The sequence below is a fragment of the Nycticebus coucang genome, chromosome 8, assembly GCF_027406575.1.
Source record: "Nycticebus coucang isolate mNycCou1 chromosome 8, mNycCou1.pri, whole genome shotgun sequence".
Taxonomy (NCBI): domain Eukaryota; kingdom Metazoa; phylum Chordata; class Mammalia; order Primates; family Lorisidae; genus Nycticebus; species Nycticebus coucang.
The window spans coordinates 15,926,797-15,949,944 of NC_069787.1; the positions used below are offsets into that span (position 1 = coordinate 15,926,797).

At 43.3% G+C, this 23,148-nt stretch overlaps 1 protein-coding gene across 14 annotated transcripts in view; it reads right to left on the reverse strand.

The window, feature by feature from the left end:
• ITPR1 (inositol 1,4,5-trisphosphate receptor type 1) overlaps positions 1 to 23,148 on the reverse strand; it is a 342,499-nt gene that overhangs the window by 158,345 nt on the left and 161,006 nt on the right. For 8 of the 14 annotated variants that reach the window (XM_053598946.1, XM_053598936.1, XM_053598941.1 and 5 more), the window contains 15 exons: positions 22,383 to 22,543; positions 21,802 to 21,943; positions 19,936 to 20,094; positions 17,169 to 17,341; positions 15,822 to 15,941; positions 14,709 to 14,903; positions 11,212 to 11,463; positions 10,568 to 10,709; positions 9,330 to 9,510; positions 8,114 to 8,301; positions 4,480 to 4,618; positions 3,718 to 3,772; positions 1,044 to 1,209; positions 799 to 969; positions 245 to 310 (listed from right to left, as the gene is read on the reverse strand). In XM_053598946.1, coding sequence (XP_053454921.1) covers positions 245 to 310; positions 799 to 969; positions 1,044 to 1,209; positions 3,718 to 3,772; positions 4,480 to 4,618; positions 8,114 to 8,301; positions 9,330 to 9,510; positions 10,568 to 10,709; positions 11,212 to 11,463; positions 14,709 to 14,903; positions 15,822 to 15,941; positions 17,169 to 17,341; positions 19,936 to 20,094; positions 21,802 to 21,943; positions 22,383 to 22,543 — 2,310 coding nt within the window. The remainder of the gene's footprint in view (positions 1 to 244; positions 311 to 798; positions 970 to 1,043; positions 1,210 to 3,717; positions 3,773 to 4,479; positions 4,619 to 8,113; positions 8,302 to 9,329; positions 9,511 to 10,567; positions 10,710 to 11,211; positions 11,464 to 14,708; positions 14,904 to 15,821; positions 15,942 to 17,168; positions 17,342 to 19,935; positions 20,095 to 21,801; positions 21,944 to 22,382; positions 22,544 to 23,148) is intronic. The other 6 variants (XM_053598949.1, XM_053598947.1, XM_053598948.1 and 3 more) reach the window with 1 other exon arrangement.

The window sequence follows — 23,148 nt, forward strand, 5'->3', positions numbered from 1 at the left end:
AAAAATAGCCAGGCCTTGTGGCTGGCACCTGTAGTCCCAGGTACTTGGGAAGCTGAGGCAAGAGAATCGCTTAAGCCCAAGAGTTTGAGGTTGCCGTGAGCTGTGATGCCATAGCACTCTACCGAGGGCAACATGAAAGAAAGGAAAGGAAAGAAGGCAAGGGAAGGAAGAAAAGAGAAGGGAGGGAAGGAGGGAGGAAGGAAGGACGGACGGACGGACGGACGGTGGTGGGGAAGGGACTTACCTCCTTCACCACTCTGTAGTTGTAGCTGCTGGTGCTTTCATGCTTTTGTGACTTGTTATTCCCCTCCTAGACACCAAAGTGGACAGAATTGTGGTTTGTACATCCTGGGCTTTCGCTTTCTTAGGTTAGCAAGGCCCTTTATGAAAAAATGGGAGCTTTGCACTGTTTTCCAACAGCCATGCTGGATTGATGCCCAAGTCATCTACCTACTCACAACTCCCTTGGGAAAGGGCGGTGGGCCAGGCCATGGCTAGAGAACATGTTTGAGAGAACATGAGAGACCCACTCTCAAGTGGGTCTGCAAGAGCAACCTGATGCTAAGTCACACAACACTGAAGTCTCTTCCACACGATTCACAGTGACCCAAGAGACGTAGCTAAACTTTGACTTTGTACCTTATATCCTAGTGAAACAGTTGTTACCCCAGTTACTTAACAAGTAGATCTCTTAAAAATATAACCCAACCTCTTCACTTCCGCCTAAAACCAGAATAGGATGCTTGTTTTGAGAAACCCATTCTCCTACTTTGGCAGGTTAACTTAGGTTTCACTCACCTCTGTTTTCTTATGTTCATTTTCACCAGACGCACCATCCATGGTCTCATCAGGGCCCTGCCCTTTGTACACCCAAAGCTCTGACTTTTCCACGATGGACCTCAGTTGATCTAGGTCTTGTTTGATCTGCTTGTAGTTGTCCACATCTTGGCTGGTGACCAGCAGTTGAACCTTAATGAACACAACCCGTTAAGTGCACACAGCAGCTTCTCGGACACACCACACAAATGGGCAACCGGAGCTACCTGTTTGAAGGCCTGGAGCACCTCCTGCCTCTGACTGAAGTGCCGAAAGAGGAGCTGCAGGGCCCCCGACACCAGGGGCGGGTAGTCATGCATCGTCAAGTGGAGCAATACGCGGAGGAAGGTTCTGCCCCCATGGTCATCCAGATCCAGCGGGGTGTTCTCCTCACTGAAGGAGCACATGGGAGGGAAAAGGCCCTGTGAACCTCAGCCACTACCTCTCCCCCACCGGGGCCCAGGCACTCCTGAACTAATTACATTTCTAACACTGTATGCTTAAGTCATGTGACCTGACTTTTCATTAGCTCCTTCAACAATACAATTTTGCTTTATTTTCCACTACATTGTGGGAGGAAGGGTCAACTAAGTTCTCACAATCGTACAAAAAAAAAAAAAAAAAATTTTTTTTTTTTTTTGGAGACAGAGTCTCAGTCAACCTGGAGTTTAAGTCCCATGACGTCACAGTTCATAGCAACCTCAAACTGTTGGGTTTGCGCATACTCTTGCCTCAGCTTCCCAAGTATCTGGGACTACCACAAGGCCCAGCTAGCTTTTCTATTTTTAGTAGAGTCAAGGTCTCGCTTTGCTCAGGCTGGTCTTAAACTCCTGAGCTCAGGCGATCCACCCGCCTGTGCCTCCCAGAGCGCAAGGCTTATAGGCATGAGCCACTGCACTTGGCAAAATGTCCAATTTTAAACCAAAGTCTCTCCACTCCCAAAGAGACAAAACTGGATTTATAACCAGACTCCTGACACCTACATTAGGGTGTCTACAGGGCTTCATCTGCGGTCTGAGAACTGTAAACAGAGGCATTTCCCTTGAGTTATTAGTTTATTTTCTATTCAAAGTGCTATAATTCAGTGCCTACCAAATTATCTGTGCTGAAGGACCAGCTTTTTTGATTTCTAGTTTGTAGCTCACTGATATCTTGGCCTATCCAAGATATGATCCAACTGATCATGCAGTTAGATGCTATGCCGCTGTGAGCACCCAGATACTCTTATGCTCTGCATTTATTTCATCACAAATTGGTAATAGGCAGTTCAGTACAGCAGACTCACTCTGAGGTGTGCTGCCATGAACTAGTGTAACTCAGTGTTCTTCAAACTGGAATTAATCAACATATTATCAGAGGTTATATCAATATCTATGATAACTATGTTATTTATGTAATAAAAAAATTAATAAGCATATCCTGGATCAAATGGCAGATTAGTCCATAACTGAGCATTGTCACTTAATCACAGCATCAGCACCTACAGTATGTTTATAATCAAATCAGTGACAAATGTTGAGACTTTCATGGTTGCAGGTTAGTAAGAACAGCATAGAGAGGACTTAGTATTGAATACTACCTTGTTTCCCCGAAAATAAGACAGTGTCTTATATTAACGTGTGCTCCCAAAGATGCACTAGGTCTTATTTTCAGGGGACGTCTTATCTTTCCTGTGAGTAGGTCTTATTTTCGGAGGATGTCTTATTTTCAGGGAAACGGGGTATATTCACACAATGTATTCCAAGAGATGTGACTGATGTCTTGGCCTAGACCCCTGCTGTTCAATTGACAGGAGAGATGAGGATCACACAGCCCAGGTAAGTGTCATCATGCTCCCAGTAAAACAACATCTTCCATAACAGTAAATAATGTTGTTGATTCAAATTTCACAAGTTTTATATTAAGCATTAATGAAGACTGTTCATAAGGCTGGTCCCCAACAAAGTATTCACAACTTCATGTAGCTCCCACCACCACACTGATGCTGGGCTTGAAAATGGGATTTGCTTTGACAAAAAGGACATTAGCAAACACAATGCAAGCAGAGGTTTAATTAGTGCTTATACACTGTTGGCTTGTCCTCTTGCAGCACTCACACTGGAGTCAACTGCCATGTTATCAGGAAGCCCAAGCTATCCTCATGATGGGGAGAGGATCAGGGAGAATAGGAAGAGGCCTCACAGGCATCCCTGCCAAGGTGCCAGCCCTAGTCACCCAACAGTGTTAGACCAACAGTGACCAGCGGAAGAACCAGCTGCTGAGCCCCAGTCAACCCAAGGAGCTGAGAAAGGTAATACAATGGTTGCTGCTTTAACCCTTAAGTTTTTTAGAGTAGTCTGTCATGCAGCAATAGATAATTAACCAAGTATGTCAATTATAAGAACTATGTGCTTAGGGCATTTTATGCTTGTAGGTATATGAGTTTCACAGTAACATTTTCTGTCAAAATTGAACAATGTGATATTTTTTGAAAGGACTTCATACATTAATATTAGGAAAAATCAACAGTCTGTAAAGAGCTCATAGGTAAAACCAGGCCTAGCAGCAGCAAAATTACATAATCTTACTAATCTCTGTTTTGAGCCCCCTGCCTTTCTATTCTTTCTTTTGACCATACTTTTTCACCATTCAAAAATAATCTTATAATGTATATGTTTTGAGAAATCTCCTTAATATTTTTTTGTCCCAGGCAGGAAACACACACACACACGTTCACAAAATCAAGCCAACTGAGAAGACTCCAACTTGCATAATAAGAGTACCAAAGAAAGTACTTAAATAACATAATTCCAAAGACTAAATATTTATTAGTACAGACAAGGAAAAGCCTTTGAGGGCTACAGAGGAGTAGTCTTCCCAGTTGTAGAACCACCTACAAAACAGTACTGAAAATATACTTTCCTTCCTCCAAAGATGCCTTCTGCTTGCTCTTCAATGTGTTCAAAGTCAAGAGCACCTAGAATGTTGGAGAACACAACTTCAGATACTACAGACACAGGAAGGCCTGAAAACATGCTCCTGGCAAACTTGTTGGAAAGTTTTGCAGGAGCAAAACTGTTGGGTTAACCCCAAATTTTCCAGAACCACATTTTGCATAGCTACAGAGAGCCAGACCAATCCAAATGACACTATCCAAAGTCCCACCTCCCTGACACTTCTCCTTCACTGCGTGGCCCCCCAGCCAAAGGTCTTTGGATCACCTCAGCCAAAGAAGCTTGAGCCTTGGAATTGGGATTATTTCTACCAACACTCTGTCCTTAACCCTCTGCCACTATTTCCAACACGAATCAAAGTTGCTAATGGATAATAATGAGTCAAAGTTGTTAGAGGAAATAAGGTAATTGGAGAGTTTTTATTTTAGGTTTTGTTTTTGGAGGGTGGGTGGGTATTTCATAGGGAACCCCAACACTAGAAACATCAACTGCCTCATGCCTAAGATACTCCAAGACAGAAGGATACCAGATCCATTCCAGGAGGAATCTAGGCTCTTACCATGAGTCCCCTGCCCTGAAAGAGTAAGGGCCAGGATTGTGTCTTAAAATACAATGATCTTCCAAAACATTCACACTTTTACCTACTTTCTAGAAGATACTGTGTGGATTCCCAGTTTTCATTATACCCAGGTCCCATCTTAGGCTGAAGTTCCATTCTGGAATCACTAACCTGGTACGTTACTTGGCCCTTCTTGGCTGCTGTTTCCAGAGGATGTTTCCGAAGTCTGGGAATTGCTTTCATCAAACTCCCGCTTAAATATACACAGGAGGCAGGAGATCCTATAATCCAATCTCACATTCAAAATAAACTAAAGATTCAAGTGGAAATGGAAACAGATTAGTTACATTAACATACCACCTTGAACACTCTGCCAAGCCACTGCACTCTGGCGGGGCCTGGTATCAGCTGCATCAATTACCTTAAGCACTAAATGAGTCAAATATTTGGCTTAGAATTCAACAATCATCTTAACAACAACAGACTTCCATGGGGCATGTCAAGTCAGCCCACGGCACCTGAGTTTCTAATGTAAACTTCTGCATCCTGGCAATTAATTTAACAACTGGAATGCTAAATCACTGACTCCCAGCTCCATTCTCTATAAAACATTATGTCACTAGTATTAAATGCCAAGTCTTGGCCTAACGCTGAAAAGAATGAAGTCGCTTGCTTTGGATTTAAGAGGACAGAGAATTTTTTTTTTTTTTTTAACTACTGAAAAATTAGCTTGTTTGATATGGTCTATGTCTGTATATTTCCTCTGGCTTAGTTTAGGTACAAGCCCGGGGGGGCTCCTTTCACTTTCTATGTTCCCTCACCCTTTATTCCAGCACAGGGTCACTTTGACTAGGACTGTCAAAGGCTAGAACCAAAAAGAAAGATGAACCAGCTGACGTTATTTAAGGATCTTACTGACACTCTTCTTTGAGTTCTCTCCATTTCAGCTTTGCCTTCTTGGCAGCCTTCCCCGATCTCAGGACTGTCACCTCTCCCAGGTGGAGACAGATCTTTGGTTGGCCTCCAAGTCTCAATGTTTCCTAGTGACTGTTGGACACTGTATTTGGTATCTTCCCAGAGCCTCAAACTGAGTACTGTACAAATCTAACCATGATGGTTAATTTCAGGTGTCAATTTGACTGTAGTACAGGATACCTAGATAGCTGGTAAAGCATTATTTCTAGGTATGTCTGTAAGGATGTTTCCCGAGGGCATTTGAATCTGTGGTCTGATAAAGAAGGTCTGCTCTCACCCAGTGTGGGTGGGCACCAGCCATTGCATCAAGGCAAATTCACTCTCTGGGGCTGGGACATTCATCTTGCCCCACTCTTGCACACCAGAGCTCTCGGTTCTCAGGCTTTTGGCCTTGGACTTAAGAGTTTCACCACCAGTTCCTCTGGTTCTGAGGCCTTGGGACTCAGACTGAATTTACACCACCGGTTCTCCTGAGCCTCAGCTTGCAGGTGACACTGTGCACATGCCAGCTGCCTCTTCCTATCTGTATGTGCCCTACTGGTTCTGTTCCTCTGACTAATATACTAACAGAGTCAGTCCTGCCTTCTTCTACTTCCCTGTCTGGGTTCCCTTAGCTTCTGTCAATCTCAGGACCATCAGCACCTCCTGCCTCAACACACACATCTCATCAGAGAAGCAGCCCTGGTGGCTCCCTGTCTACCACTGATCATGGGTTTCCCTGCTACTTCCATTCAACCCTGCTCAATCCCTCATCATCTTCCACTGAGGCCACTGATAGAACTAAATTTATTCTATCTCCCCAAAGGTGTTTTTTCTTATGTTAGCCCCCTGCTGAAGACTTTCAAAAGCTTGCCACAGAATAAAGTCTTAACACCTTAGACACCCAAAGCTCTCTAGAGTGTGGCCCAGCTCTACTTTCCAACCTCATTTCTGACAACTTTCCTTCAACACAGTCTATGTCTATCCCTGCCCAAGGAGAACTGCTGCCTGATCCACACCCCATGATGACCTGTTTCAAGCCACAACATCCACCTGAAAATGGTCCCTTATTTCTACATGCAAAAAGTCCATGCTTAAAGGCACAGATGAAATCCTTCCTCCTCCATAAATCTACTCTGATCTTTACCATGTGGAGTCAGTCACATAAGAACTTTTCTCATGGTTTTATTTCCACCCACACACAGCTCCATCATACCATATTCTCCTTAAGTGCAAACCCCTTGTGGACACAGCCCCTGTATCCCTCACAGGGCTCAGCAAAGGGCCTTGCACACAGGAGGGGCCAATAAGTATCTGTGGAAAGAATGACTCAGTCGACCAGTCCCTCTCAGATCACTACAGTAAGCCCACCTCAATATGTAGCAAGATGTACCACTTCTGATAACCACCCATGACGCTAACTTGGGACAAAGGTCATGGCCTAAGAAACCTTTCTCTACTTTTGGCTTGGCCTGGATTCACTAAGGCTTCTTAGTGAAGCTGTTCTTTGTTGTCCTAAGGAGATTACTTTGAAGAGTTCCTGACACTTTCAAAGCACTGGTAGAATGTGATTTCAGAGGGGAGGGAAAGGGAGGGGAGGAATCCTCGAGTCTATGAACACTCATACCTATCCCATCTTCTAGGGTTAACACAGGCAACATGGGATAAAGGGGAAAGGTGCTAATGTGATTCTTTCCATTTAGGAGCAGAGGATTTTGTTGATGGATAAAAATTACCTACATGGTACAGAACAGGGAAGCACAGGTTGGGGGGACGGGTTCAAAGCCATGGTGAGGATCCCACACCTAGAACGAAGCCTTCCCCGCAGGCTGGATCCCATCCCAACTTGCACACACAAGGACTCTGCTCTTACAATTCTCTCTCCCCTACCTCAACAATTTCCCCCCCACACAATCATTCCCATTAACCAGACAAGCTTACTATAACTTACCAAATTAAAAAAAAATTGCAACATAAATGAAACCTGCCTGTCACCAATAATCACTCTCTGCCCGTCTACCACAGCCCATCCACCACATCTCTGTGCATGTTTATAGCCCGTCTGACCAAAAAATTATGTATCTCTACTCCTTGGATTCACCTTCCTTGCTTCCCTCTTGAACTTAATCTGTTACAACTTGACCCAGTGAAAGGTCTTTTAATTTGCTGTTCCCTCTGCCTCAGATTTCCAAAGGCCAGTGCCTTGCTTTGTTCAAGTCTCTGATCACATCACCTGACTGGAGAGACACTCTCTGATAAGCCCATCAGATGCAATATCCCTGGGGTCCCATCCCCAGGAGTCTCGAAGCCATCCAGGCCTTCTGTTATATTTCAACATTTCATAGCACTCATTTTTAACATATGGCTATGCTGTCTATCAAAATGTAACTTCTTTGGGAGCAGGAATTTAATCTATTTTGCTCCTTGCTAGGTCCTCAATACTAAAAGGGACTAAAAGGTGCAGAGCTTATTTCAAAAACTATTTCTTAAATGAGTGAAGAATGAAAAAGGGAGGAGGCGGGCTCAAGCTGAATCATGAATACACAGGTGCGGCAGATACGTGGAGCAGCACAGCTAAGTGGACTAGAGCAGAAGGCATGCGTGGGGGCTGGTGACTGCAGAAGGCTAAGGTCACTGTAGGGCGTCATGGTAAGGCTGGAGGGAGAGCTACACTGGGAGGGATGGGAGATGACAGCAAAGGGGTTAACGGAGCCGGTGCACAAATGATGCCAAGGGATAAGCTGAGAACGTGGCCCCCTTTTCCTCCTAGAGAGCCCTGGCTTCCATCAAAGCCCAGAGTTAGTAGATCTGGAGGAGGCCCTATAAAGCCCTACCCCCAGTTCCTGGGTACCTGGAGTATCTCAATGATCTTCAGCTTGGTGTCCATGACCATGATGTCCTCCTTCTCTGGCTCTGCCTGCTTCACGTTGCCCTCAGGGGCAGCAGCCATGGGAGTCATGGGCAGAAAGCCTCCTCCCCGGAGCACCACCTGGGTCATCAGCTCTCCCACGCCATGAATAGACCTCATCACGTTACTGCCTAGGAAGGGCAGGACAGACCAGTCACGACATCTCTAGGGAGCCCTGAGGCATCGTCATTACTTAACATAGACTTATTCCAACACACTACAGCACCCCGGGAACCTGAAAAGGTACATGCACACCGAAAACTTGGGGCTTCTGACAACAGTGGAGAGTGGGGCTTTGCAATCTCCAAGGGAATATTTCTATGTATTAATTCACGTGCCAGATTTTATCAGTCACCAACTAAGTGCTTGTTCCTACGCACAGCACTAGGGATGTAAGAGTCAACAGGGCATGAATCCTGGTGCTGGCACCAAAAGCTGCTTGATCTTAGGTACATTGTACATATTACTACTCCTGAGGCTCAGCTGCCTCTTCTACAAAATGAAAATAAAGGAGCTCAAAAAAAGGATTAAATGGTACGACATATGCAAAATGACTGAGCATGGGATCTAGCAAGTAGTGGGAGATAAGTCCATGTACTTTTTCTGCTCTAGCTGAGGAAGACCAGTTAAATAACCACCAATACATGACCTGTCAGAGCTGTACTCCTCTGACCCTAAATCAGAGGAAGAAACAAACATCTAAAGGCAGATTCTATCACAAAGAATTTACAAAGCAGACATAGCTACCAAGAAATAAGCCTGGATTTTATTTCATCATATGCGAATAGTATCATCAAAGGTCTCGTGAATATCAAGAACAATGACAAGATGTAAATTTGTGAGAGAAAAACATTCTGAATGTCAGGTAACTTTCACATTGCTCAACAAGGTGTACGCACAGACTCTCATATACAAATACAAAGGAAAAACAGCAACATGCTAATACTTGTTGACTCTAAGTCATGGGTACCTGGGAACCCTAAACTGTTCTTTCCACTTTTCTTCATTCGGTATTTGAAAATGTTCACAATGAGAAGTGGGAAGGAATGGACCAGGAAAGAACATGTAAAGTTCTCATCACACATAAAGTATGGCATGAGGTTAACAGGAAAGGCTGGGAGGGCATCTCTCAGATGTATGGGCACCTTCAGATACTCACTCTTCAGCTTCTCCACATCATCGTTACCTTTATTCTCTTCTCCTTTTGCCATCTTGCTAATGGGGAAGATTGTCGTCACATGCACACAGTCCAATATGGCCAGGAGGATCTTGGTTAATCTCAGAAGGTCAGAGAAATTGTAGAAACCAAAGTATATGAGATTTCTAGCTAAGTTTACAACCTATTGTACCAAAAAAAAAAGAAGAAGAAGAAGGTGGTATTTCAGAAAATGCATCCTTCAATTCCATTTAATGTTGACCAATTTAAAAATGACAGATTTTGGCTGGCACGGTGGCTCATGTCATTAATCCTAGCACTCTGGGAGGCCAAGGCAGGAGGATCACCTGAGCTCAGGAGTTTGAGACCAGACTGAGCTAGCATGAGACCCTGTTCCTATTAAAAATAGAAAAAAGTATCTGGGTGTTGTGGTAGGCACCCGTAGTCCCTGCTACTTAGGAGGCTGTGGCAGGAGGATCGCTTGAGTCCAAGAGTTTGAGGTTGCTGTGAGTTATAATGCCACAGCACTCTACCCAAGGTGACAGAGGGAGACTCTGTCCCTCAAAAATAAAATAAATAAAAACAACATATTTTGACCTTCTTTATGGTAAAAGAAAGCATATGCAATATTTTGCTTACAATTTCTGATAACATGTCACTTAATTTCATTAAGGAGGAAAAATAAGAAATGGAAAACTACTGATCTGCTTTAATGACAAGTTAATTTTTCAAAATGAATTAATTTGCAAAGCTTTCCAGGAGTAACATTGGGCAAAAAGAGTTATTTTCAAAAAGGACAGAAAAAACCATACTGCAATCCTTGGAAATATTACTCAAAAGGGTAAAGTTGTCTCAGAAACATTTTACTCAAGATAATAAGGATTTATGTTCCTCAAATGGTTCATCGATGGCACATCTCAAACACAGTGTTTTTCCCCTGTCATTTTAAATACAGAGTACAGAGTATGCATAACGTTTTGTCTTTTTACACTTGATCTTAGCCAAAAGGTCAAGAAGCGATAACGTTTTGTCTTTTTAATGATCCAATTCACTTTGCATATTTCTTTTAATTGCTATCAGTTCTATTTAACACTGGAAAAACTGAGCTGAATTTCCTTTCATTACAAAACCAAAAAGCATCATGATAAAAATCACCACCTGTTCAAATATTTTATTTACCCCATAGAAAAATGACCACTGAAATACAGATAACACACACTGATCATTTCATAATGAGTTACCTCAAACGTAAGCTTATTTTTTTCCTTATCAGAGAAAGGAAACCTCTGACAAACCACATCTCTTAAATACTCCTCCACAAATTCCATGGTCTGGGCAAACCTCTCCTTAATTTCATCTTTGGAAGTTCCACTACTATCATAGCTGAAAGGAAAGGAGAAAAGAAAAGGAAATCAAATTTCAAGTTCTTCCCACTGAGGCCTTCTCAGGCCTCTCAGCCTCAAAAGTCAACATCCCCCCACCTTTCCTTTCCGTGACCCTAACTTGGCTTTATCTCCTCTGCTCCTATCACCAACAGACATATTTTAGGTGTTGATCTCGTCTATGGTCTATCTTCCCCCAACTAGCATAGGGTTAGTTTTCTAGTTTATTCACGTATATGTTCCTTGAGCTTGGCACATAGCACACAGTTAAATACTTGTAGAATGAAAGAGATAAACAAGAGATATAAAAACACAACCATGCTATCTTCTTCCTAAGGGGAAAAAGTATTTGATATTCACTTTAAGCTTAAAGAAAAAAAATTACTTCACCTTTCTTCTCGGATTTAACTAGACCACATGTGTTTTATCTAGAGCTGTACAGAGTCTCATAAACGTGAGGTCTGAAAGTGACGGGAGGGGGAGGGAGAAGGAGCCAGGCTCACTCATCGATGGCGATCTCAGAGGGGATCTCCGACCAGAGGCGGGCGTATTTCACAGGCGTGACTTGCTCCTGGGGATCTCGGTCCACGTGCATGTGCAGCATGAGCCGGCAGAAGGACGCCCGCAGGTCATAGGGCAGGTTCTCGTCAGACATGCAGCGGAGGATGAGGTCCACATCCAGTTGGCCTGAGATCTCGTTGATGGCCAAGTACTGGCGGTCCAGACACATTCTCGCAAAGAGGTTCAGCTGATACCTGGAGAAAAGAAAGGTGACATAAAGCTCGCTCACCAGAAATCAGTCAGAATGATTGAATGGAAGCACACCGCCAGGTAGTCCTGGGAGCCTCAGCTTTTACGTCAAGGAGTGACATTTAGCCATCAGAACTTACATATCCACACCCCTAACTCACTCTTGCACACCTGATTTTGGCTTTTGATGCCAAGCAGATAAAAGAACAGCTGAAGCTATGCCATGGAGTGTGGGCTGACAGCCTACAGTATAGGTAACGCACATTTATCCAGCTGTGTTGGAGCAATTCTGTCACCATCTGATTCCATTAGGCCCTTGCTTATCTAATAAGATATTTAATAAAATAAATGGGGGGAAATAGGTTAGGCCTAGGATGGTTATCTATTTCTCTCTCTTTGGTTGCCTTATTATGTAGTACATTTAAAACATGTAGGCACTGGGCACAGGGGCTCAGGCCTGTAATCCCACACACACCTCAGGGATGTGTATGGGAGGCTATGGTGGGAGGATCGCTTGAAGCCAAGAATTCCAGACCAGCCTAGTCACCATAATGAAACCCTGTCTCTCTCTATAAAAAAATTTTTTTAAAGTTAGCCAGGTATGGTGGCATGTGCTTGTAGTCCCCACTACTCAGGAGGCTGAGGCAGGAGGATCACGTGAGCCCAGGAATTCTAGGCCACAGTGAGCTATGATGATGTCACTGCACTCCAGCATGAGTGACAAAGTGAGACCCTGTCTCTAAAATAAATAAATAAGAGATAGAAAAGAATGAAAACCATATAGGAAATGGTAAAGATACTACACATACGGTGTCTGGTTAGCAATTTTATAATATTCTTAGGATCTTATATGACACAAATCACTCTTCAATTCCTGTATGTGTGAAAAAACACTTGATATACAGAAGGAGAGGACACCTCACTTTTCTTTTTTATCCAATTACAAGGGAATGTTGTTAACCTGAACTTGACCAGCTTAGGCACTCTTTCTCCTTGATTTGCGGTAAGATTCACCAAGTATTAAAAAACTAAACATACACACCTCAGGCTTGGCATCCGTAGCACAGTGGTTACAGCGCCAGCCACATACACTGAGGGTGGCGAGTTCGAACCCAGCCTGGGCCAGCTAAACAACAATGACAACTGCAACAAAAAATAGCCAGGCACTGAGGTGGGTGCCTATAGTCCCAGCTACTTGGGAGGCTGAGGCAAGAGAATTACATAAGCCCAAGAGTTTGAGGTTTCTGTGAGCTGTGACTCCACAGAACTCTACAGAGGACAACATAGTGAGACTGTCTCAATAAAAAAAAATATATATATAGACACACAACGTGAAATAATAAGAAAGCCATATCAAACTGGCAGGCAAACTGGCTTCCAAATTTAAAACTCTATATATTATCAATAACCATGATTTGAAAATATTCTCAGTATTACTTAGTATCAGGAAAATGGTTACACATGATTCTACATGTTTAGACGTGATTCTCCTTCACACCCATAAAATTAACAAAAAGTATCACAAAGTTTGCAAAGACATATGGAAACAAAAATGGTCATCTAAAATTGGTGGGAGTGTACACTGAAACATCCAATTTCAGACTGCTTATTAAAGTTTGAAATAGGAATATCTTATAATCTAACTCCACCTGTGGAATGGAAACTCACAAACATACACACTCGGACAAATCTGAACACGATGTTCCCTGAAAGGAAGAACTATGTCCTATGATGAAATATCAAACCATGCAAATGTGATATATTGATAAAACAGAGTAGCAGTCAGCCGTCAAATTTAAAGAAATAGATCTATCTACCTGTTAATACAGATACATTGTAGAAACAATATTAAATAAATCAGCCAAGTTTCAGAATGCATTTAGAGTATGGCACTTACTGCTGTACCTTAAAATTGTATGTTTTAAGAACAGACAAAGTACTACGTATGATTTCTGAATGCATACAAATGCAGTAAAACAAACATGCAGGGACAGTGAAAGTATGTGTACCCCAGGCCTGAATGGGAGGGAAGACAGCGTACTGGAGGGAACAAAAGGCATTTGAACTGCAGTTTTGTTTCGTGATATTTATAAAATAAACAATACTGGAAGCACTGTATCCCTTTTCTTTTCTTTTCTTTTAAAAGTATTTACTGGTTCATTTTTCTTCCAATGACAGGACTTGCAGGCCTTATAGTCGGAGCTGAGGAGACACTGGGGATGGAGGAGGTGACCAGCAGAGGTGAGGTGGTGACACGGGGAAGACGCAGACAGGTAAGCATGCCTAGAACAGCAGCAGCCAAGTGGAGCTGCGACGTGGGTGAAGGCCAGAGTAAGCCCTGCGGTGTTGGGAGGAAACTGGAAGTATTAGTGTCAATGCAAGGCTTTATCATGTATTTGTGTAGTCAGATATGGAAACAGATGTGTATATAAATGCATATACATGTGTGATGTGTGTGCACACACATATCATCTAGCTCAATCCTTCCATGAGAGCGGCATGATTGCCTCTATTTTGCAGATAAAGAAACGGGAACATAAAGTCAAACTTGACCAATGTCAAAAAGGCCATACTAAGCAGAAAGGCCAGGATTTGAATCCAGGCAGCCTGACCCCAGTCTGCCCCTCACTTGCTGCCACAGCCATGAAGTTTGCAAACTCATCCTAGAAAAAGTGCTACACATCTCATTGCTAAATATTACCAGATGTGCAAGGGAAGTACTCCAAAGGTCACTATAGTGATCGATATTCAGCAACGGGTAGCACTTTTTCTAGGATGAGTTCATGAACGTAATTGTCTGACTTTGTACGGTGACAGTTCTGATGGCCATTCCAGTTCAAACTGAAGAATGGTTGAGGTGCTGGCATGGGTGCATAGCTTCCGAAAGGGAGTACCTTGAAGGTGACCGTAGTGATATTTAGCAATGAGGTATGTAGCATTTTTCTAGGATGAGTTCACGAACTTAACTGCCTGACCTCGTGGGTGCCATGTTGCTTACAGATGAGCTGCAGTAAGGGCTGACGTGAGCACCCTTTCTTCTTGTGCCCCAGCCATAATTGTGGATGTCTGTCCACTGAGGATTGCTGAAATCGTACCCCCCAAACTCCTGAAATACACACCTGGCTTTCTGCTACACAATCTTACCATTTGACACCTTGAGATTCCCTGGAGTAAACAACAAATCAGCAGTTCGTTCCTAAGTGCCACCCTATGGGGCACACAACCCGAGCTCCGCACGTCTCCTGCTCACCTGTAGTAGCTGAGAACATCTCGGTCCTCTTTCTGCCCTTCCTTAGCATCCTGCGCCAGTTCCCGCACACTCTTACTGCGAACCTCTTTGTTGCTGTCCCTCCAAAACAGCCACACCTCTTCCTCATCTTCTCCTGCTTCCAGAGCATTCTCTCCTGTAGAAACGCCTTCAAACTCAAAACGAGAAAGAACCAACCTAGAAAATAAGAGGAGGGGAAAAAAGTCTTCATCCCTGAAATTGTTATAAAGCACAAGGACACAATGAAGAGCTACTATTTTGTATTTCTCCCATGGGCAGAGCCACACAGAGCCTAACCTTAACCACTTTCATAGGTTCCCTGCTGGGGTGATCCTCGTGGATATCTGGCAAGGTGCAGAGACATTTGTGGTTGTTGCAACTGAAAGGAAGGGTACTGTGGGCATCTAGTGGGTAGAGGCCAGGGACGCTGCTGACCATCCCACAGTGCACAGGACAGCCCCGCAGCTGAGAATTCCCTGACCCAATATGTCAAATGCCAACATTGAGAACTCTTGCCTTAGCTCAAGCCCAGAACCGAGTGATGCATGAGCAAAAAAAATATCACTAGCTTAGGGCATAATCTAGCTTTTTTTTTTTTCTAATGCTGTCCATATTACTGGCACTACTTGTCAGGAAAACAGCTCCCTTGCCATAATTACCAAAACTCCTATGGATCAATAAACACTTTTCCAACAGTGATAACTTAAAACTCTTCGCAGCACTGACTTAAATATTAACAGTGACTATTATTTATGCCCTTTAAATTTTTTAATTGATGATCCCATCTAAAGAATTTTTAACTCTTCAAATTAAACCACGTGCGTGTAACATGTTCCCTGGTGAATTTACGTGACTATTAAACCTGTTTCCAAAGTAAGTGACATCACTGTGCAAAGACGGTCACACTAAAATGAATTCAACAATGCTTTAAACCAAGACTTTTCTAAAAAGGTCAAATGCCAGCTACCCTGAATTGAGACCAACTCAAGAAACCAACGGGTTAAGTTTTTTCACTCACAAGCACAAATATCCATGGACCCATACATTTTCCATCTCAACCCCTTCCTTTATCTTAAACCCTGGACGGCCACTCACTTGGTCTCAATAAGGATGTCGGCGTTGGTGGGATTCAGCACAGCTTTACATATCAGTTCCTGGGTCACTGGAATCGATTTGTTCATGGAGACACAGAGGTCAGAGAGGTAATCTAAGAATCTATCCAGAAACAGAAACAAAGCAAAACGTTTTCTGTAGACAGAGCAGAGGCTTGGCTCTTGGCGCCTGAGTCTTGCTCTGGGAGACAGGTCCAACATCCCTTTAACAAGAGAAGTCAGTGACACTAGGTCGGTGCTGGTGCTTCCAGCACCACCAGAAACCCAGATGCCAGACAAAAGGAGGAGGAAGCAAAGAAGGAAGACAGCAGTGGCAATGGTCAAGGAAGAGGCGACAGGAAAAAGTGAGAAAGAACAAGGGAAGAAAGCAGGTCACATGATGCACGGTCCTGAGGACACAGGGACCAGAGCAGTAAGGGGCACGGCCCTGACATCTGACTGCTGCGGTGGGGAGCCTGGTCTGATGATTCGCTGACTTCTGATACGGATGTTATTTGGGGAAATTATTTAAACTTCCCTGTGCTCCAGTTTCTCATCTGTAGAGAAGGACGCTGCGTCACTTCTGAGGGGTGTCCAGAGGAGCAAGGGAGATAATCTGTGCAAATGCCTCCTTAGTTCCCTCCCTGGCAGGGAGCAGGCTCCAGGAAATACCAGCCATTTTTATGGACAGTAGTAGTAGGCATTTTCACAGCAACCCTAAAGGGTTTCATCTCCATGGTGACTATTTGTGACACCCACAATGTGAACAGCTTCCTACTTCCCCTGAAACAGTGTGAGTCTTAATTAGCAGGAGAAGGGAAGGTGGAGGAGATGGGGGTGCCAAAGGAAGAGAAGGTCTGTGTGAATGAGACAGAATGGACAGAATTCGGGAAGCGGAATAGCAACACGCGGGAACAAATGCATTTGCCAGGGACTCTCAGTGATGTTTGTGGAGAGTTGGGGGGCGGGTGTTTTAACTGAGAATCAGTAGATGCTGAAAAGTGAATGAGAGGCCTCTGAAAACTGTTGCTATGTGTCCACTAAGGACCAGGCACCTCACTCACACTACTACTACCCAGTTAGCAGATGAGGACAGTAAAGCTCAGGAAAAAAGCCAAGGTAAACATCAGAGCTAGGATCACACCCCCCAACCTCCATCCCCATCCCATTCCAGTAATTCCAATACCACGTTCTTGCCTAATCATCAAAGACCCTCTCAATACCTGTTAACTGATCAAAACCTGTCACTAGCAGCCCCGAGGAAACGACGCCTAGTGAAAAGCACCAGCTACGTCCTGCCCCTTCGATGCAGAGACGCCACCCTGCCCCATGGAGCCAGCTCCCACCTCACCTGGGCTCTCTGTTCTTCCGCACCAGACTGACAAAGGTGTCGATCTCTGCCGCAGTGATGTGTTTCTCCAGGAGTTTCCGGTTATTGTGGAGCAGGGCAGTGATGGTGTCTTCAGCCAACACATCATAGCCAATCTGCTTTTGCATGAAGCCAAACTGCTTGGCTATATACTCCTTTCAGGGAGAGATGACAGAGGTCAGCAGGAAAGAGAAAAGATAAAATGGTTAAGTTTAAAACAGGCAAAGGAGCAACCTTCCCTGAGGAGAAAGACTGCTCGTAAGGGTAATCGCAATACAGCGGAGCATCTTTCTACAACTTTCTACCCTAGGGTCATACCTGCAAACTCTCTCACATCCTGGATTTTACTAAACCTGCCACACAAATGTAATTAAGTAAAATATCCTGTATTTACATACATACAGGATCTTTTATTACATACGGATCTTTTATTAAGTACACGGCATAAATTTTAATCTAGTCACTGATTGTTTTGAAAGGTCAAAGCTGTTTTTCACCTCTGAATTTATTACTAATTCAAGAGGACTTAGCTGTGCTCCATTGCGCTGTGCTGCTAAGTAAACACAGATTAATCCCACCTGGTATTGGGAACAATGCTACCCCATTTCATTTTCTTTATCTAGGGTAAAAATGCATTTTTAAAAGTCAGTCTGTAAAGCTAGTGAATGATGCCCCATGATCATATCAATGTACACAGCTATGATTTAATAAAAAAAAAAAAGGGACAAAAGAAAAAAATAAAATAAAATTCACACACTATACTAAAAAAAAAATAAAAGTGAGTGGGGTGCATAAGACAGTCAGGAATACCTGAGAGAACCAATCACGTGCATGGGACATTTGAACATAATTTTGGCTTTGGTCTTTGGGAATCAGACATCACATTCCATAGAAATACTTGTGAGCTCAAGGAAACCACTTGTGAACCTTTGTTTCTATTCAAAGATATGCCCTTGCCCAAGAGACTGCTCAAAGTTCAAGTGGCCCTTAAAACTTGCTTAGTTTTTTTTCCCCCATTAATTCCTAAAACCTGGAAACTATTCGGGATTAACCCGGTGGACACAGGCCATGTTTTTCACCCTACACTCAGTAAGGATGCACGTTTGGGAATTCATCATCTGCCAAGTGGTACAGAATCCATAAACAACTATGCAAAGCTGTCTAACCCAGTAGCACCAAGAGGGACTGGCTTAGTTTCCTCGTGTAGGAGGCAAAACATCCTGGCACACTCTGCGGACCCTGATGTATCTTCATCTGAAGATGGAAAAGAGGAGCAGAATAAAACCCCTCTGGCACTGTCTGGGTACATTCCAGATCACTGAAGCAACGCAGGTTGAATTTTTAAAGCATTTGTTATTTAAGGTCAAAACTGCCTTTTTTTTTTTTTTTTGAGACAAAGTCTCACTTTGTTGCCCTCAGTAGAGTGCCATGGCATCACACCTCACAGAAACCTCAAACTCTTGCCTCAGCCTACCAAGCAGCTGGGCCTACAGGTGCCTGCCACAATGCCCAGCTATTTAGAGATGAGGTATTGCTCTGGCTCAGGCTGGTCTTGACCTTGGAGCTCAGGCCATCCACCCACCTCAGCCTCCCAGAGTGCTAGAGTTACAGGTGTGAGCCACCGCAAAACTGCCTTTTTGATGATACAACAAAAATCTTCAACTATTATGTTTAAATTTAAAGGCCAGTTGGAGAGGCAAACCAAACTTTAAAATCAAAAGCCTTCTGCACCGTAAGGCAGGGATTACAAACACAAGTGTCTGGAGTCAACCTGTGACACGCATCCTTTTGAAGGTCCACAGGACTCCACGTAGCCAGGTTTTCTCAATCTCAGCACTACTGACAATCTCAGCACTACTGACTTATCCTTTGGGCAGGATAAGTCATTGTTGTGCAGGAATGTCCCGTGCACTGTTGGTGTTTTCAGAGCCTTCTCTGTCTCCACCCACTAGATGCCAGTAGCACCCGCAAGTTATAGCACTCAAAAGGGTCTCCGGACATTATGTTGTTGCTGGGGAACCAAATTACCCCAACTGAGAACCAATAATATAAGCAACAGAGTTCTCAGCTTTCCATAAAACCTTAACATTGTTTCGAGCCCCCAAAGATGTCAAAAATTTATTTTATGGAAGAAAAACAACACATAGACAAGGACTGTCCAGAAAATATCCAGCCACATATAATACGAAAAACAGTGTTAATGACGGCTGGCTACTTTCCGGACAGCCCTAACATATGGTGTGCATATGTATCTATGGGGTGCAGGTGTATCTACACGTGTGTATATGTGTAATATATATGACATATCTAGGTATGAGATACACGTCTGTCTATAGATAATGAGGAATATCATCAAACACAAGCCAGAATCAAAATGAAGAGAACATGAAAGGGGGCAGGGAGGAAAGATTCCACTGTATCTTGAATATGAACACATGGCATCATTTCACACCTAAGCCTGAAGAGAATATGTCATAAAAAAACTACACGTGTACTACCAGCTCCAAAACAGAAACCTCATGGAACAGTAGCTGCAGAATGGGAACTCTGGTAGCTTTATTAAGGATTCTGTAATAATATTTCTCTTGGGCTTGCAAACAATCTGTGTTTCCTTTCCAAGAGCACGCTACACACTGAAGTATTCTCTATCCCTTATATAAATACACACTTGACACTTAAATTCATGAAGAAGGTACATAAACTTCAGGGAGAAAACGGACAGTCACTTTGCGTCAACCCTTAACCCCACCTGGTTCTTCCTGTAGTCTTGCTGTGAGTGTCTCAGCACCCGGTAGCAGAGCCGGCAGATGTGTCTGAAAGGAGCATGTCGCTGGTCCCCGAGCTCCTCCAGCCGGAGCATCGGGCCGTCGCCGCAGTCTGTGAATGGGGCCTGTAAGAGCTTGAAGATCTGTTTGTGAAAGCACAGAGTAAAAAACCTGTCATTACTTAGTGTTTCAAAGGCTAACTCCCCATTCAGAAATAAGACAACCTCAGGGGTGGCTGGATGATGTGAAAAAGTTGCTCTCTCCAAACATATGAATAACTGAAAACTATTTAGACCATCAGCTGAGATTGGGTATTCATGAATTTAGTCTGCCTGGACCCAACCACTCCTTCCTTTACCTGCCGGTGCAGTTTGAGAGCAAAATGGGTAAGAGCACAGACTCTGGAAGCAGCAGACTCTAGACTGAAACCACACACCTTATTATTTCCTAGCAGTACAGATCATAATCAAAGGAAACTTCCATTTTCTCACCAGTAATATGTAATTAATGCCTATATCACAAGGGTGTTGCAGGATGAAAGGAAATAGCAAGCCTGACACACCTTATCATGAAGGTTTCTGCCATTGAATCAATTATTTTGGTCCCTCAAGAATTACTATTGTAGAAATGAACACGGGTCAGAGGTCTGATTTGGGCGTCATCACACAAAACAGCTACGCATTAATTTATTCTTGAACTTGAAATCCTCATTGAAACATGATGGACTGTTAATAAATTTTATCTACCATACAGCAAAAGGAGAATGGATTCTCAAATCCCACACTCCTATGGGGAACTGTGAGACTTGTACTAACACGTTTCTCTTTTAGCTTTGGTGGCCAGAAAATTTCCACACAAGCTTGTGAGTCCATCTCCCATATGTTTATATAAGATATGATATCCACGTCTATACACTTTACCTAACATGAATGCCCTTCCTTGCCTTTGTCTTCACAACAATTTACATTTATATAAAATAATACCATCTACGTATTTCTAATAAACCACCACACATTCTGTAAGAAAAAATTTGTGGTGACTTTTATAGGGTGTCCTGTAAGAGCCTGTACAGCCCTTCCAAGTGTTTTAAATACCCCAAATCTCCCAAACATATAACATAACCGTAAGGACACACTGTGCTTTATGTTACTTTTGAGGAAAATAAAGTTGTCAACTGACTGCTACTAGAGGTTCGTGGTAAATTCTCACATGGCTGATACTCAGCCAGGATGGTAAAATTCAAACAGAGCTCTTGAGGCCTGAAAAGACATGAAGGAGCCTTAGATGCACATTACTACACCAAAGCAGTCAATCTAAAAAGGCTACTTACTATGTGATTCCAACTATAACCACGTTCTCTAAAAGGCCAAACCAGAGACAGTAAAAAGATTAATGGTTGCGAAGGGTTGTTGGGGAGGAGGGATGATTAGGCAGAACCTAGAGGATTCTTAGGGCAATGAAGCTCTTCTGCGTAACACTATAATGGCAGGTACCTGTCATTATGCACTTGTCCAAACCCCTGGGATGCACGACACCAGGAGTGAGCCTGATGGAACCCTAACGTAAGAGTACGGACTTCTGAGTGATAACGGGTTAATGCAGGTTCATCAGTTGTCACAAAAAGGCCACCCTGATGTGTGATATTGATGGGGGAGGCAGCGTGCGTTGGGGGCAGGGTATGAGCCTCTCTGTACTTTCTGCTCAATGTTGCTGTGAACTTAAAACTGCTCTAAAAAATAAAATTTATTAAAAAAAAAATCAATCAATCAAGTCTTCCAGGTGGGAATCACCACCATCCCTCTGTAAGAACAGCTGATCTCCCAGCTCCCCTAATATCACATCTCACTGACCTGTTTGAGAATATTCTGCTCTCTCATTAGTTTCTGACGTTCTCTGTTAGGTTTGGAAAAGACCACTTCGAGAACATCTTGGCCAGAATTAGTTCCACCAGTGACGAAGTAAACCAAATCTTCCAACAGCTTGGTCACAGACCTTAGGAGGAAAGACAACATTACAGACGGAGGTGTTCAATGGGCTGAAAGCATCATGGAAGCCTCTGGATGGATAAACTAGTTAAACAGGACCACAACCACGCTTTCCAATTTCCTCGAAACTGACAACCAAGGCTACCAGCCATAAAATTTCATCTCAGGGTAACCTCATTCCCTGACATTTAGTAGCATGGTTCCAGAGACCAGGTTTGCGACAGAAAGAGAGACAGAGAGAGAGAGTGAGAGAGAAATCTTTACAACTTTAGAGAGTGAGGGCAGAAGTACTCTTTCTTGGGAATTACAGACTGATGCCACCCATAAATGCTAAGGGCAGCTACCCTCATACTCAGCTGCTTGGAGTCACCATTCTCCTACTCCAAAAAGGACGTGAGGAAGCTGCCCGGGGGAGGATGGCTGTGCCGAGCCTGGGGGGTGCTCACCTTCTTTCATTCTGAGTGATGGTGCCCTTCTCCAGCTTCCCAGCAATGGAGCCCAGCACCTTGCTGGCATCATTGGCAAAGTCCAGGTCCCGAACTTCAGCAGGAGAAACGGGAACTATGGCAAATGCCTCCTTATCCTCCTTCACGGGGGAGGTGCCAATCTGAAATTCAAGGTGGTCTTTATGAGACTGTACTTTGGATGGAGAGGGTAAGACATTAATCAAACACCACATTTACAGCATATAAGGCAATCAAAAAACCTTAGTGCTATCTTGCAGTTAAAATGACACCGGAAAACATCTGGAAGGGCACATTCCAGAAGGTTAACAGGTGTCATCTCTGGAAATCAATATTATGGGGACTGGTGAGGCAGAAAACGGGACATTATTATCATTGTGTAACTTCATCTTTTACAGGGAATATGTAAGACTCTTGTAACAAAAGAAAATGTTTACATATAGACAGATAAAAAGCAAATATAGCAAATGGTAATTATTGACTCTAAGCGGAGAGTATTATAAAGGTAGATACGATTCTTCTATCTTTTCTATAAACCTAAAAATGTTTATGGAAGAAGAAAAAAAATCCAATAACCTTCCCCAATGCCACAACAAAAGAAAAGTTACGTGAGACTATGCTTCCATTGTTTTTAAAAGAAAATTCCCCTGTGTGTGTAATTATGTACCTGGAGATAGTGGGTAAGGAGAGGTGGAGAGATAAAGGGGAAGAGAGAACTTTCCAAAAAATAAAATAAAAATGCGTACTG